Source organism: Ursus maritimus (assembly GCF_017311325.1).
Source record: "Ursus maritimus isolate PB19 chromosome X unlocalized genomic scaffold, ASM1731132v1 scaffold_X1, whole genome shotgun sequence".
NCBI lineage: Eukaryota > Metazoa > Chordata > Mammalia > Carnivora > Ursidae > Ursus > Ursus maritimus.
The window spans coordinates 125,110,219-125,123,838 of NW_024423319.1; the positions used below are offsets into that span (position 1 = coordinate 125,110,219).

Here is a 13,620-nt window from a genome sequence, read left to right on the forward strand (position 1 = left end):
TCAAATAAATTAAAAAAAAAAAACTTAACAAAAAACTTAAAAAAAGAAGATTAAAGTGTCTGTTTTCAGTTTCCTGGTTTGTTGTTTCTTCTTATTTTTTTACTGGCTGGGTTGAGTTTGTTGACATGCAGTCTGTGTGGGGTTTCTGCGTCGGTGTTCCTGAGAGCTGACTGGCCCATAAGCTTCCTTGCATCCTTGACAGATTTCAGTATCTGCTGTGTGTTGGCCTCATAACAAGAATTAAGAAACATCCCACATGTTTAGTCTCTGGAAGAGTTTGTGTGCAGTCAGTATGATTTCTTCCATAAATGTTTGCACAGACTCACTCGCTTAGCCGTTGGGGTCTGGAGTTTTCTTTGGGAGAGTTTGGCAGATTCAGTTCCTTGCAGACATATAGCTCTGTGCAGATTTTCTGTTGTGTCTGTTTGGGTTAGATTGCATGATCAGGTAGTCTGTGCAGGTCACCAGCACTGTGGCTCATGTGGCTCATGTGGGCATGAAGTTATTTGTAGTGTCCACTTCCTACCTTCCTAACGCGTGTGGGAGCTGCGGTGACAGCTCACGTTCATAACTCGTGTTTTCTGTCTTTTGTTCTTGACGACTTTTGCTAAGGGGTGTTTAATTTTTTTTAGATCTTCAAAGACCTGACTTTCAATTTTGCTGATTTTGCTGATAGAGTATTTGCTTGTTTTAATTTTCATGTCTGCCTGTTCCAGCGTTCTGTTGGTCAGGCTTCTCTGCTGTCAGATGTGCTGAACACCCTGCTCTGTGCTCATTTGGTGAAGTTTCAGTGGGCGGTATTTTCCGTGTTACATTTAGAGCCTTTCCTCATTTATGCTGTCTGTTCCCTCACCCACGGTTATCACGAGCTGCTGCCGGACTCGCAGACTTCGGGGACCTGCTGACTGCGGGACAGGGGTAGTCTGATCCTGTCCTCGAGCTGCATTCTGTCACCCGATGGGACAGCTGGGACAAGCACCTCTTGCTCTCCCTGGTGCACGGGAATGAACACACGCCTTGTGTTTGGCGGTAACACTGAGCTCATCTGTGCAGGGCTGATGGGTTTGAAGGTCCAGGTGTCTTTCTATAGCAAGGTTCACTGAGGCATCCCCGTGGGAGCGCACGGTTGTGGCAGCAGCAGTGGGTGTCCAGGAGGTGCTGACTGCCCGCTGTGCCCCTCTGCTCTGCAGGCCTGTGGCTGCCCGCTCTACTGGAAGGGGCCGCTGTTCTGCAGTGCCGGGGGAGAGCGCACGGGCTCCGTCTCTGTCCACAAGTTCGTCGCCATGTGGAGAAAGTGAGTCTTGGGCCTGTGCGCTGGGGGCGGGCGTTGGGAGGGGAGACTTGTCCCCAGCTCTCCGTCGTCCCAGTGGCAGCTGCTGCATCACGGGCTCATGCTCCTGTGGCCAAGACGGCAAGAGGAGGGAGCTAACGTCCAGGCCATGTGGCATCGTGTCCTGTCCCCTCGCGAGCTTGCTCTTGATCACGCCCCATCAAGGCCCCATGTCCTACTCACCGGCCGTGTCTGGGAGGGGCCTTGTGGATCTGGTGTGTGGGGACCACTGGGACGTCCTCCATCATTGCAGGGTTGTCCAGAACTGTCACGACGACGCTGCCAAGTTCGTCCACCTGCTCATGAACCCCGGCTGTAACTATCTGGTGCAAGAAGACTTCATCCCCTTCTTACAGGTACGCCCCTGCGTCTACACCACACGTACCTTCTCCCCTCCTCCCCTCCTCCCAGGTATGCCCCTGCGTCTACACCGCATGCACCTTCTCCCCTCCTCCCCTCCTCCCAGGTCCGCCCCTGCGTCTACACTGCATGCACCTTCTCCCCTCCTCCAGGTCTTCCCCTGTGTCTACACCGCATGCACCTTCTCCCCTCCTCCAGGTCCACCTGTGCATTAACACTGCATGCACCTTCTCCCCTCCTCCAGGTCTTCCCCTGTGTCTATACTGCATGCACCTTCTCCCCTCGTCCAGGTGCATGCATCAACACTGCATGCGCCTTCTTCCCTCCTCCCAGGTCCTCCCCCGCGTCTACACCGCACGCACCTTCTCCCCTCCTCCCAGGTCCTCCCCTGCGTCTACACCACACGCACCTTCTCCCCTCCTCCCCTCCTCCCAGGTCCTCCCCTGCGTCTACACCGCATGCACCTTCTCTCCTCCTCCCAGGTCCGCCCCTGTGTCTACACTGCATGCAGGCTGCCAGTCTGGCTCCCTTCTCTCAGGGTTTTGCTTTCCAAAGAGATGGCTCAGGGACCAGCCCCTCTTGTGTGTGTGAGTGGTGGGACCCCATGTGCCCCACACGGTGCAAGTGTGTATGAGTGGTGGGACCCCGTGTGCCCCACGCAGTGCAGTTATGTGTGAACCATGGGGTCGCCACAGGACCCCGTGTGCCCCACGCAGTGCAGGTGTGTGAGTGGGAGGACCCCGTGTGCCGCACGCAGTGCAGGTGTGTGAGTGGGAGGACCCCGTGTGCCCCACGCAGTGCAGGTGTGTGAGTGGGAGGACCCCGTGTGCCCCACGCAGTGCAGGTGTGTGAGTGGCGGGACCACATGTTGTGCAGGTATGTTGAGCCACGGGACCACGTGTGCCCCATGTGGTTCAGGTGTGTGTGAGTGGGAGGACCACGTGTGCCGCATGTGGTTCAGGTGTGTGTGAGTGGGAGGACCACGTGCATGCAGCGCATGAGGCCACAGACAGTGGGGACTGCAGCCCCTGGTGGGTCACCTGCATGACACCAGGTCGTGCTGGTCTACGACATCCTCTGCGTCCCCTCAGACTCATTTCGGGCATCGTTGCATAGTCTGCGGGAGATAATCGAGGGTGAGCGGGACTTAGTCCCTGGATCTTCTGTGTAGCCGTTCCGAGTAACTGGATTATTCCAGCAGATGTGACCTAAAGGCTCAGTGACTGTAGCTCGTAAAATGAGGGTATTTGAAACTCCCTTGTGGACCTTGGTGTGGGTCCTTGTGTATTTATACGCGTTGAGTCCCAGTGAGTTGTCGGAGATCACTATGGTCCCTTTGAGCGAGCCGTCCTGTGCTTCCTCAGCGTGTAGCCTACGGGCTGTATAGAATCGCACGTGTGGGGCTGTGTTTTGTATGCAGCTGTGTGGTTGGAGTGTTCTGTGCACAGCCGCCCTGTCCGTGTGAAGTTGCCGGGGTTGGCGACAGACACGGGTGCCTGTGCTCAGCGGGCACAGTGTGTGTCCCCGAACTCTGTCTTGTCTTCCGTGTGCAGGACGTGGTGAACACACACCCGGGCTTAGCCTTCCTGAAGGAGGCGTCAGAGTTCCACTCTCGCTACATCACCACCGTGAGTATTCGGGCATGGCCGGCTGCCCCTGGGACCCCGGTTTCAGGCCCCACACACATGTGAACGAGGATTCAGGGCCTCAGGCTGTGGCCCTTCTGAATCCCAATTTTTTCGCCCACGAATAAGATGTGGACGGTGCCTGCTCCATGGGGCCGAGCAAGGGCCCGTGACAGGCACATGTCCCGTGTTGAGGCACAAAGCACAGCGAGCCCGTGGAGAGCCTGGTGGGTGTTGCCACGTGTCAGACTTGAGCACAAGGGACGGGACATCCCAGACATCCGTGTGCTCTCCCTCCCTGGGGGTTGGTGCTGCTCAGCCTGGGAGGACGTCTTAGTTGGGGGAATGCACGTGCCTGCTATTTGGACAACAGGGTCCTGAGGCACTTCCATCCCCAACCCAACTGTTTGGCATGCACAGAGTGGGTGCTTCGGGCCGCACATGGGGTCCTGTGTCCCCCGGTGTCCAGGCGCTCTGCTGACGGCCTTCCTCCTGCAGGTCATACAGAGGATATTCTACACCGTCAACAGGTCCTGGTCAGGGAGGATCACGTGTGCAGAGCTCCGCAGGAGCACCTTCCTACAGGTAGGCGGCCGGCCCACGGGGACACGGGGCCTCCGTACGTCCATGCCTCCTGTCCACCTGCCCTCCTGTCTGCCATCCTCCATCTTCCATCCACCAATCCAGTGTCCATCCTCCATTGTCCATCCTGGACCATCCGTCCTCCACCCTCCATCCATCCATCCATCCATCCATCCATCCATCCTCCATCATCCTCTACCCATCCGTCCTCCACCCTCCACCCATCCGTCCGTCCTCCACCCTCTATCCATCCATCCTCCACCCTCCATCCTCCTCCATCCATCCTCCATCCTGTCTTCTAAACTTCTCCATCCATTCTCCATATTCTGTTCTTCTCCATCTTCCTTCCCTTCTCCATCTTTTTTTCTCCACTCTTCTCCATCTATCATCCATCCTCCTCCATCCGTATCTTTCATCCTCTGTCTTCTACCCTCCTCCATTCATCCTCCATCCTTCCATCCTCCACCCTCTTCCGTTCATTCTCCTCCTTCCTTCACCCATTCATCTTCCATTCTCCATCCTTCCATTCTCCACCCTCCTCCATCCATCTCTACCCATCTACCCACCCATCAACCATCCACCATCCATGCAGGAGAAATGACCCATAGGCACTAGGGAGCAAGCTATCCTCTTCACTCAGGTTCAGTGCACATGTGGGCATTAATGAAGAGGGGTCAGATTTGCCCACGTAAGGAGGCCCCAAGCTGTGACGCGGTTGACACTAGCAGGACCGCCTCATGTTGCCAGCATCAGCCAGGCTGAGTCTCAGACTCAAGCCTGACCTCAGTGTGCTCCAGACCTAGGTGCTGTGCTCCTAATCCCAGGCCTGTCTTGACCAGTTCTGGGCCGCCACCCTCATAACATGAGACGCCTCGGGGGTCCCACTCATAGGAAGCCCAGCTCCCGTGGAAACTGCAGTGGCTTTGTTGGGTTTGTTTCGGCAGAACGTGGCGCTGTTGGAAGAGGAAGCAGACATCAATCAGCTGACAGAGTATTTCTCATATGAGCACTTCTATGTCATTTACTGTAAATTCTGGGAGCTGGACACGGACCACGACCTTCTCATCGATTCCCAGGACCTGGCCCGGCACAATGACCACGGTTAGTATGTGGCCCGAGTGGGACAGGGGGACCTACCGGTGCTGGCCCCTCAGGCACCTGCTCTGTCCAGTGCCACTGGCCATGGCCACCTCCCCTGGGCCTGTGGCCTGTTGTGTAAAACTGCCTTCCTCCGCTTCTCCCCCACTGTCTCCAGGAGTGGTCTGCTCTTGCAGGACATACACACGTGCATCCACACGAGACGGGGACACGAGGGACGGGACACGTGGGACATACAGGGCACACAAGATGGGACACACATGGGTCATGATGCACACGGGAGACAGAAACACACACGCATGCAGGGTGCTGACCTGCCCACGTAAGGAGGCTGCAGCTGTGAGAGCGTTGGTGCTCGCAGGGTTGTCCCATGTTGCTGGCGGCAGCCAGGCCAAGTGTCAGATGCGACCCTGACCTGGGTGTTGTGAAAAGAAGGCAGGCAGAGGGGGTCAGAGCTGACCCTCTCCTGCGCAGCCCACGGAGGCAGGGTTCCTTTGAGGTTCCTTGTTTTCAGTCTTTGGATGTAGGCATCCGAGTGAGCCGCCACAGTTCCCTGGGGCTGCTGTAACAGAGGGGGCCTCAAACACAGCTAAGTATCCTCGGAGTATCCAAGGGCAAGGAACTTATGGATGGCCACCTAGGAGGGCTATGCAGGAGTTTGCTGAGGTGGTTGTAAGAAATGACCACAAACTGGGGCCCTCCCACAACAGGAACACCTCCTCCCCCAGCTCTGGAGACCAGAATCTGAGATCCAGGCGGGACAGGACCCCTGAGATCCAGGCGGGGCAGGACCCCTGAGATCCAGGCGGGGCAGGGCCATGCTCCCTCTTGAAGCTCCAGGGGAGGGTCCTTCTCCCTCTTCCAGTTTCTGGGCTCCAGGCGTCCCTGGGCTCGTGGCCATGTCCCTCCCATCTCTGCCTCTGTTCTCACGTGGCTTCTCCTCTGTGTCTCTGTGTCTCCTCTTCTGTCTCTTACCAGGACCCCTGTCATTGGATTTAGGGCCCCCTGATCCAGGGTGAGCTCATCTCAGATCCTTCCCTTACTCACATCTGCAGAGACATATTTCCATTTAAGGCCCCATGTCCAGGTACCAGGAATCATTGGAGCCACATTCCCCAGGACTCCAGAATGGGGCCATAAGTGGAAGTGGGGTCTTTAAAGAGGTTATTATGGTAAAATAATGCATAGGGTGGCCCTGATTTCATAGAACCGGGGTCCTTCTAAGAAGAGGGGATAAGAGAGGACACAGATGTGTACAGAGGGACGACCACGTGAGGACACAGGGAGAGAAGATGGTAACCGCTCGCCAAGGAAAGGTCTCAGGAGGAACCAGCCTCAGCCCCGCCGGGATCTCAGATTCCCAGCCTCCAGGACCGGGAGAGGATAAATGTGTTTTGTTTAAGCTGCCCAGCCGGTGGTGCTTTGTGACAGGCGCCGAAGCTGACTGAGGCGGTGCTTTTCACTTCTCATTTGTCGGGTTTTAGTTAAAGACCTTTGGTTCTAATCACAAAGCAAGAGTGTGAGTATAAATGTGTTCTGCTCTTTACAGCCTGCTTCTGTCTTGGAGCCCCCGGGTCAGCTTTCCACTCTTTGGCTCTGATTTGGGCTCAGTCCTCAGGACAGGAAAGCTCTGGGCAGTGCCCTGGGGGGCACACGCTGGAGAGTAGTTTTGTCAGGTTCCACCCCCACCAGGCCTGGGGCCCAGCATGGCCGACCCGAGCCTGCCCAGCTTGCCCCGAGCATTTGAGGTTGGGCCATGACCTCAGGTATGTGCAGTTGGCTCACGGCCCAATTCTGTTTCTGCAGCTATATCCACCAAGATGATTGAGAGGATATTCTCAGGGGCGGTGACAAGGTATGTCTTACAGTCATTTTCTTGTGATTTTGGCCAATGTCCTGTGCCTGAGTCCAGTTCTGTCTCATTCACTCCCTAATGTGAGCTTGTCGTGTGTTGAGAGGGAGTGCCGTTGTCATGTGGGGTCATAAGGAAGACACACATGCTGTTGTCACACAAGGTCATAAATAAGGGAGGATATATGCTATTGTCACACAAGCTTATAAGGGGAGACACAGCTTTGTCCTGTGATGTCATTGGGGGATATACACACTTCTGTTACACAAGATCATAAATAAGGGACACACGTCTTTGTCACGTGACATCATAAGAAAGGGGGGCAAACACCATTATCACATGAGGTCATTAGTAAGGGGTGGGGAAGGACAGGCCCCATGTCGGTGGGTCACGTCAGGCCCTGGGCATCGGATAAGGACCTGGAGTAGGGGCATCAGAGGCCACAAGGCGGCTGTGACTGAGGCCACGGAAGCCACTCCTGCCCCCTCTGCAGTCCCAGGGCAACCTCTGCAGGCGCACGCCCTCTGAAGCCTTCCCCCGAGTAGGAGCCAAGTGTGGGACAGGGCCAAAGGCAAGGCTCCACTCACCCAGCAGGGAGGTGGACAGGGGCCTCCCACCTCACACCGCTTCTCCCTGACACACGTTTTGTCTGTTGGTCTCGACCCTGAACCCAGGGGCAGAAAAGTCCAGAAGGAAGGAAAAATAAGCTATGCTGACTTTGTCTGGTTTTTGATCTCTGAAGAGGACAAAAAAACTCCAACCAGGTACGTATTTGGTGGCTGTCCTGGTCCAACAATTGGAAGCCGTAGGCTAGCGGTCATCCCTGAGTATGGGCACCACCAGGGGTCCATCCAGGCAAGGTCAGTCCCAGGCAGGGTCCACACTGGGCAAGGGTTGGCCTGGATGGGGTCCGCAGTGCGTGCAGTTAGTCCCGGTGGGGTCGGTCCCCAGCGGGGTCTATCCTGGATGGCCAGGCTAACCGAGGCTCGCACTGACCTGCTGTGACTGCAGCATCGAGTACTGGTTCCGCTGCATGGACCTGGATGGGGACGGGGCACTGTCCATGTTCGAACTGGAGTACTTCTATGAGGAGCAGTGCCGCAGGCTGGACAGCATGGCCATCGAGGCCCTGCCCTTCGAGGACTGCCTCTGCCAGATGCTGGACCTCGTGAAGCCGCAGAGTGAAGGTAATGCCCCCTGAGATGGGACACCACATGTGAGGGGATGCCCCCTTTTGAGGGAATGTACCCCTGTGAGGGGACACATCGTCTGAGATGATTCCTCACTGGGAACTGTGATGTCCCCCCATGAGGGGACACGTCGTGTGAGGAGATATCCCCTCACCGAGGTCCCCCTGTGTGAGGACGCATCGTATGAGGTGATCTCCCCCTTCCCCGTGAGATGTGATACCCCCCCATGTGAGGGGATGTCCCCCTGTGTGAGAGGACACATCGTGCGAGGTGATTTTCCCCCCATGAGATGTGATACCCCCCCGCCATGTGAGGGGATGTCCCCCTGTGTGAGAGGACACATCGTGCGAGGTGATTTTCCCCCCATGAGATGTGATACCCCCCCGCCATGTGAGGGGATGTCCCCCTGTGTGAGAGGACACATCGTGCGAGGTGATTTTCCCCCCATGAGATGTGATACCCCCCCCCATGTGAGGGGATGTCCCCGTGTGAAGGGGGGACACATCATGTGAGGAGATGTCCCCCTGTGTGAGAGGCACATTGTGTGAGGTGATTTCCCCCCAACCCCCGTGAGATGTGATGCCCCCCCCCTTGTGTGGACCGATGTCCCCGTGTGAGGGCACACATCACGTGAGGTGATCTCCCCCCCCATGAGATGTGATGCCCCCCCCCGTGTGAGGGGATGTCCCTGTGTGAGGGGACACACCATGTGAGGTGATTTCTCCTCCCCCATGAGATACGATGCCACATATGAGGAGATGTCCCCCTGTGTGAGAGGGTACCCAGTCTGAGAATACATCCCCCTATGATATTGTCGCCTCCACCTGTATGAGGGAAAGTCCCCTCGGTGAGATGCGAGGGGTACCCCATGTGAGATGTGCTCATGTGAGGGGATGCTCCCCCATGTGAGATGTCCCCCTGCGGTATGCCCCGTGTAAGGGACACCCCGTGTGATGGGGTGTTCTTCCTGTGAGATGGGATGTCCCTGTGTAAGGGCACATTTCCCTTGAGTGAGGGGAACCCCCCACCCCCCATATAAGGAGATGTCCCATGGGAGGTGTGATGGTCCCTGTGTGAGAGACACCTGTGTGAAGGGACGCCCACTCAGGGAACAGCCCTCCATACTCTGAGTTGGTGACAAGGGTGAGCAGGGCCTGGGAGAGGCCTGGTACCAACCATATGTTACAAGACCCCACCAAGGGCTGGGTGAGCTGGTGTCATCATGTGTGACGTGAGCAACCTTGTTCACGGGTGGTGGTCACTGTTGAGCGTGGACACAACAGTGTGTCCTGGCTGTCCACCTTCCCCTGACCCCCTCAGGTCCCATGTGGCCCCCTCAACCCTCACCTGTGGTGAGGGCCCTGTTCTGTTGGGTGAGCATACCTATCCTACCAGGGTCAGGAAGGTGGATATCCCTGACCCCATGTCTCCCTGCCTATGCTGCCTGATTTCTCACCTCGGGGACATCGAACCCAAGTTTTTGGTGTGGGGCGGTGCCATGGGTGCCTGTCCCCTCACCCTCCCCACCCAGGGTACCACCTGGGGTCCTCCTGACACCCCTTGGCTGAGAACTGTGTCCAGGGAGGGGCCAAAAGTGGCACAAGGAGGGACCCTAGGACAGCTACCAGGGTCAAAGGGACAGAGGGGGACTTTTTCCGAACTGTGACACCTCGATTAGTATTGTTTCCATGTTGGGGAATCCTGCTCTTGGGGTACTTATGGTGTTTGTGAGTCACTCTGGGGTGCCATGTCCAGGCCCTCCTCCCTATCAGTGGATTTCCTCCTGTCCCTGTGTCATGCTCCATGATGTGTGCATGGGCGCCCCCTGGCGGCCACAGTTTGTCTGTTCCTGCGCTCCACGTCCCCGTCTGTCAGGTCTGACCCATTCTTAGGCACACAGGACCCCAGGCCTCTGGTCCGCGCTTCTCCCCAACCTAGCCTTCCTGCCCACACCGAGGACCACCTTGTGCGGGTGTGTTTTATGCCCAGTTACGTCAGAAAATGCAGTATTGTGCCATGTTTTTCAAGGTACGTCGTGACAGGCGTGCATGTCAAATGCAGATTTGTGAAAGTTCACCCCGGAGTAACTGTCTCTGCATTATTTCACCTCCTGCAGGGAAAATCACCCTCCATGATCTGAAGAAGTGTAAACTCGCCAATGTGTTCTTTGATACCTTCTTCAACATCGAGAAATACCTCGACCACGAGCAGAAGGAACAGGTCTCCCTGCTCAGAGTGAGTGTGGCAAGGAGTACGTGGGGTGCCGGCCGCGTCTGCGCCGCGTGACACATATGTTTCATCTAGGAGAGTGAGAGCGAAGGCCCTGAGCTCTCCGACTGGGAGAAGTATGCTGCCGAGGAGTACGACATCCTGGTGGCCGAGGAGGCTGCAGGAGAGCCGTGGGAGGACGGGTGAGTGTGGGGACAGACGCAGAGATGGCCGGGAGGGACACGGGTGGTACGTGGGCAGCAGGCGCCTCCTTTCCCACATCCACCCGACCCTGAAAGGGCTCGGGCAGGAGACGGTACCTCGTGGGGGCTGTTCGCCCGCTTTCTTTGAGCACTTGTGACATTCGCGTGACGAGTGTGTGCAGCTGTGAGTAGGGAAACTTGCTGGGGAAGAGAAGGTGGTGGTGGGTGTCCTGAATCCTAAATGTAACCCACACATGGCCGGCGGCGGCCTGTGTACAAGCCCAGCCCCAGAGGAGTGCCAAGGGGACCCTTCCCAGGGTCAGGGGGTGCTGCAGAGCCAGCCGGGCCAGGCCGCAAGTCTGCAGCCACAGCCCGACCCCGGGTGTGAGTGCAGGCAGGCCCGGCCCCCCGCCCGTCCTGGTGCTCCTGCGTCGTCCCCTTTCCCAGAAACAGTCCCAGAGGTGCTGCTGCTGCTCTACCCCCGAGAGCTGGGACCCAGGAGCACCAGCCAAGAGGGCCCAGAGCAGGCCGTGCAGTAGGGGTGTTTGAGGCCTGTGGCCCAGAGCCCAGCGTGTCCTGTCCCCAGCCCTCACGACCCCCCTGCCAGCGCGCATGCTCCGTGCTCCCCGCCCCACATCGGGGTCACCCGGGGCCCTGGGACATCTCTTGCCCAGTCAGTCCCTCCCGCCAACTGCAGAGGGTGCACACACCATAGGGTTGGGGTCCTGGAGGGCCTGGCTCAGGGGCAAGGACCTGACAGAGTTACTGCGGCTGGGAATCTTGTTCTCCTTTGGTATCTGCTCATGAGGCCAATGCGGGGAGACAGGCCTTGAGGCCCATTTGCCACCAATGCTCCTCTCCCCTGTGGCTGACCGCGTGCAGGACTGGGGGGGTGTCCCGCTCCCAGGCCTGTGGCCAGTCTCAGCCCCATTCCACCCTCTGGGGCCTGGGCCTTCGGGAGTGTAAACAGGCCTGTGTTCAAGAGTGGGGGGCTCAGGTGTCCGGTGTCCACACACACACCTGATGGGCTTGGGTCACACGTGTGTTCCCCGTTCCCATCAGATCCCTTCCCCCACCGCCTCCGGCATCCCTCGGGCCACCCGGCACCCGGTCGGGGTCACACAGGGTCAGGCATGTTTCCACATGTGGTTTGCAGGGCAGGCATGGAGCCCATGGTAGGGAGTCCCCCCTCTACCCTTAGGCACGGGGCATCCATACAGGCGCTCTTGGTTTGGTGGCCACAGGGCTGCCTGCTCGGGGGTCCTGACCCCACCCCCAAGAGGGTTTCAAAACCGGCAGGGGGCACTTCGTGCATCCCCAGCCCCTCTGCACTCAGGGTCTTGGCAGATGCTGGCTGGTCTTCAGCCGGCATTTGTGGTTTTGCTGGACAGCACGGAAGTGGAACCTTGCCGTCCCTTCAGACGTGTCGGCGAGCTGTGCCTGTCGGTGGGCACATCGGGGACTCCACGTCCCAGCTGAGCAGGGTTCTGTGCTCTAGGTGACCACGCACCAGGCCACGGACGTTCGGCGGCTTCCCCTCTGGTCTGGGCAGAGTGAATAGCGCTGCTGTGAACTATTTCCACGCTGGCCTGTGTGAACGTGGGTTCTCACTGCTCGGGGCTCAGTGCCTGAGGCTGTGTGTCACATGGGGACACCTGTTTACCTTCACCAGAACCCGCACAGCCACGTCCCACACGGCCGCCCTGTCTGCGTCGGCAGCAGGTGACAATCTACCTGCTCCATGTTCTTGCCCACGTGGTCCGCTTGGGGTTGTTTACGTTTCAGCCTGTCTCAGGCACGCCACTGGGCGTGTCCCATCCTGGCTGTGAGCGCTGCCGTCCTCGCCGGGCCTCCGTGGACCCCCAGGGGATGTGCCTTGTCTTTGCGGGTTCTCCACGTTGGATCGTCCGCTTTCTCACTGAGGCGTTAGGGTTCTTTATAGCTCGTCCATACGAGTTCTCTGTGGGTCTGTGGTTTGTTGACTTGTCTCCGAACTTGTGGCCGCTGTTTTTATCGGAACGCTGTGTGTGAAGCGCCACGTATCCGTCCGTTGCCATCCAGGCTGTGCTTTCATTGCCCCGTGTCAGACTCTGCTGCCTCGTCCAGACCCACAGAGAGCTTGTCTGCACATCCCAGGGCCTCACATTCCACATCCGGGTCTGCGGTCCGTCCTGACTTCCCGTGGGGCGTGAGGTGAGGGTCCAGCTTCCTCCCCGGCTTCTGCAGCACCGTCTAGGGCAGAGCCATACGAGGGGCTGGGCGTGTTTGTTCACGATGACGTGATGTGCGTGTCAGGTCTCCTGGATGTGGTCCGTGGCACTGGTGCAGGTGTCTGTCCACGCACCACCGCAGCGTGCGCGTGCAGTCACGGCCTGAGGGCGAGCCCTCCGCCTTCGCTGTCCTTCACAAGTGTCCCGGCCACATGTTCCTTTGCGTTTCCGCAGGAGTCGTGGAATCTGCCTGTGGCTTTCCTGAAGAGGCCTGTGGGCCTGGTGCTGGGTCTGTGGGGGGGACATTATGGCAAATCTAAGGGTAAGCTTGTCTGTTCCTACAAAACAGTAGGCGGGAGATTCAGTTATTCACTTTCCGAAATCTCGTCTGGTGTGGACACGGTTGGCACCTCGAGGGTGCGAGTTTCGTAATCCACAAGCGTGTGTGTCTGCGTAGTCAGGTCTTGGAGCGTTCCGCCAGGATTTTGTGGTGTTCAGCACCTGGATCTTCCTGTCCTTTGTCACATAAGTGCTTCCTGACGTTCAGTCACGGGAACAGGGTTTAAACTCGCAAGTTGTGGTGGTTTGTGGGTCGCGCAGAGCAGTACGGTTCACAGATCTGCAGCTGGCACTTGCGTTAGACGTATCGGTTCTCTGGGACTTTGTGCGCGGACAGTCACAGTGCCACCCGCCCGCCACAGTTCCTAGAACGTCAGCTACGATGTTGAGTGCCAGTGGGTGCGCGTCCTTGCCTGGGCTCCAGTCCTAAATGCAGAGGGGTCGTCACCGACCATGAGGTGTCACGTCAGCCCAGACCAGACACTGAATTCTGTCAGGTGCTCTTGGCGTCGGCGGCCTGTGGATACAGGCATCTCAGCAGGGATCTTCACATCTTGGACCAGCGTTCACACCCCAGAGAAACCCTGCTTGGTCACATTCTCTGATCCCGTTCACAAAGTTGA

General features: G+C 57.7%; 1 protein-coding gene across 1 annotated transcript in view; it reads left to right on the forward strand.

The window, feature by feature from the left end:
• Positions 1–13,620, forward strand: part of PPP2R3B (protein phosphatase 2 regulatory subunit B''beta) — a 51,947-nt gene that overhangs the window by 37,283 nt on the left and 1,044 nt on the right. Inside the window, exons 3-12 of the mRNA XM_008694333.2 lie at positions 1,191–1,294; positions 1,584–1,686; positions 3,244–3,318; positions 3,814–3,900; positions 4,842–4,998; positions 6,802–6,850; positions 7,522–7,611; positions 7,859–8,034; positions 10,154–10,272; positions 10,342–10,448. Of these exons, the coding sequence (XP_008692555.2) occupies positions 1,191–1,294; positions 1,584–1,686; positions 3,244–3,318; positions 3,814–3,900; positions 4,842–4,998; positions 6,802–6,850; positions 7,522–7,611; positions 7,859–8,034; positions 10,154–10,272; positions 10,342–10,448 (1,067 nt within the window). The remainder of the gene's footprint in view (positions 1–1,190; positions 1,295–1,583; positions 1,687–3,243; positions 3,319–3,813; positions 3,901–4,841; positions 4,999–6,801; positions 6,851–7,521; positions 7,612–7,858; positions 8,035–10,153; positions 10,273–10,341; positions 10,449–13,620) is intronic.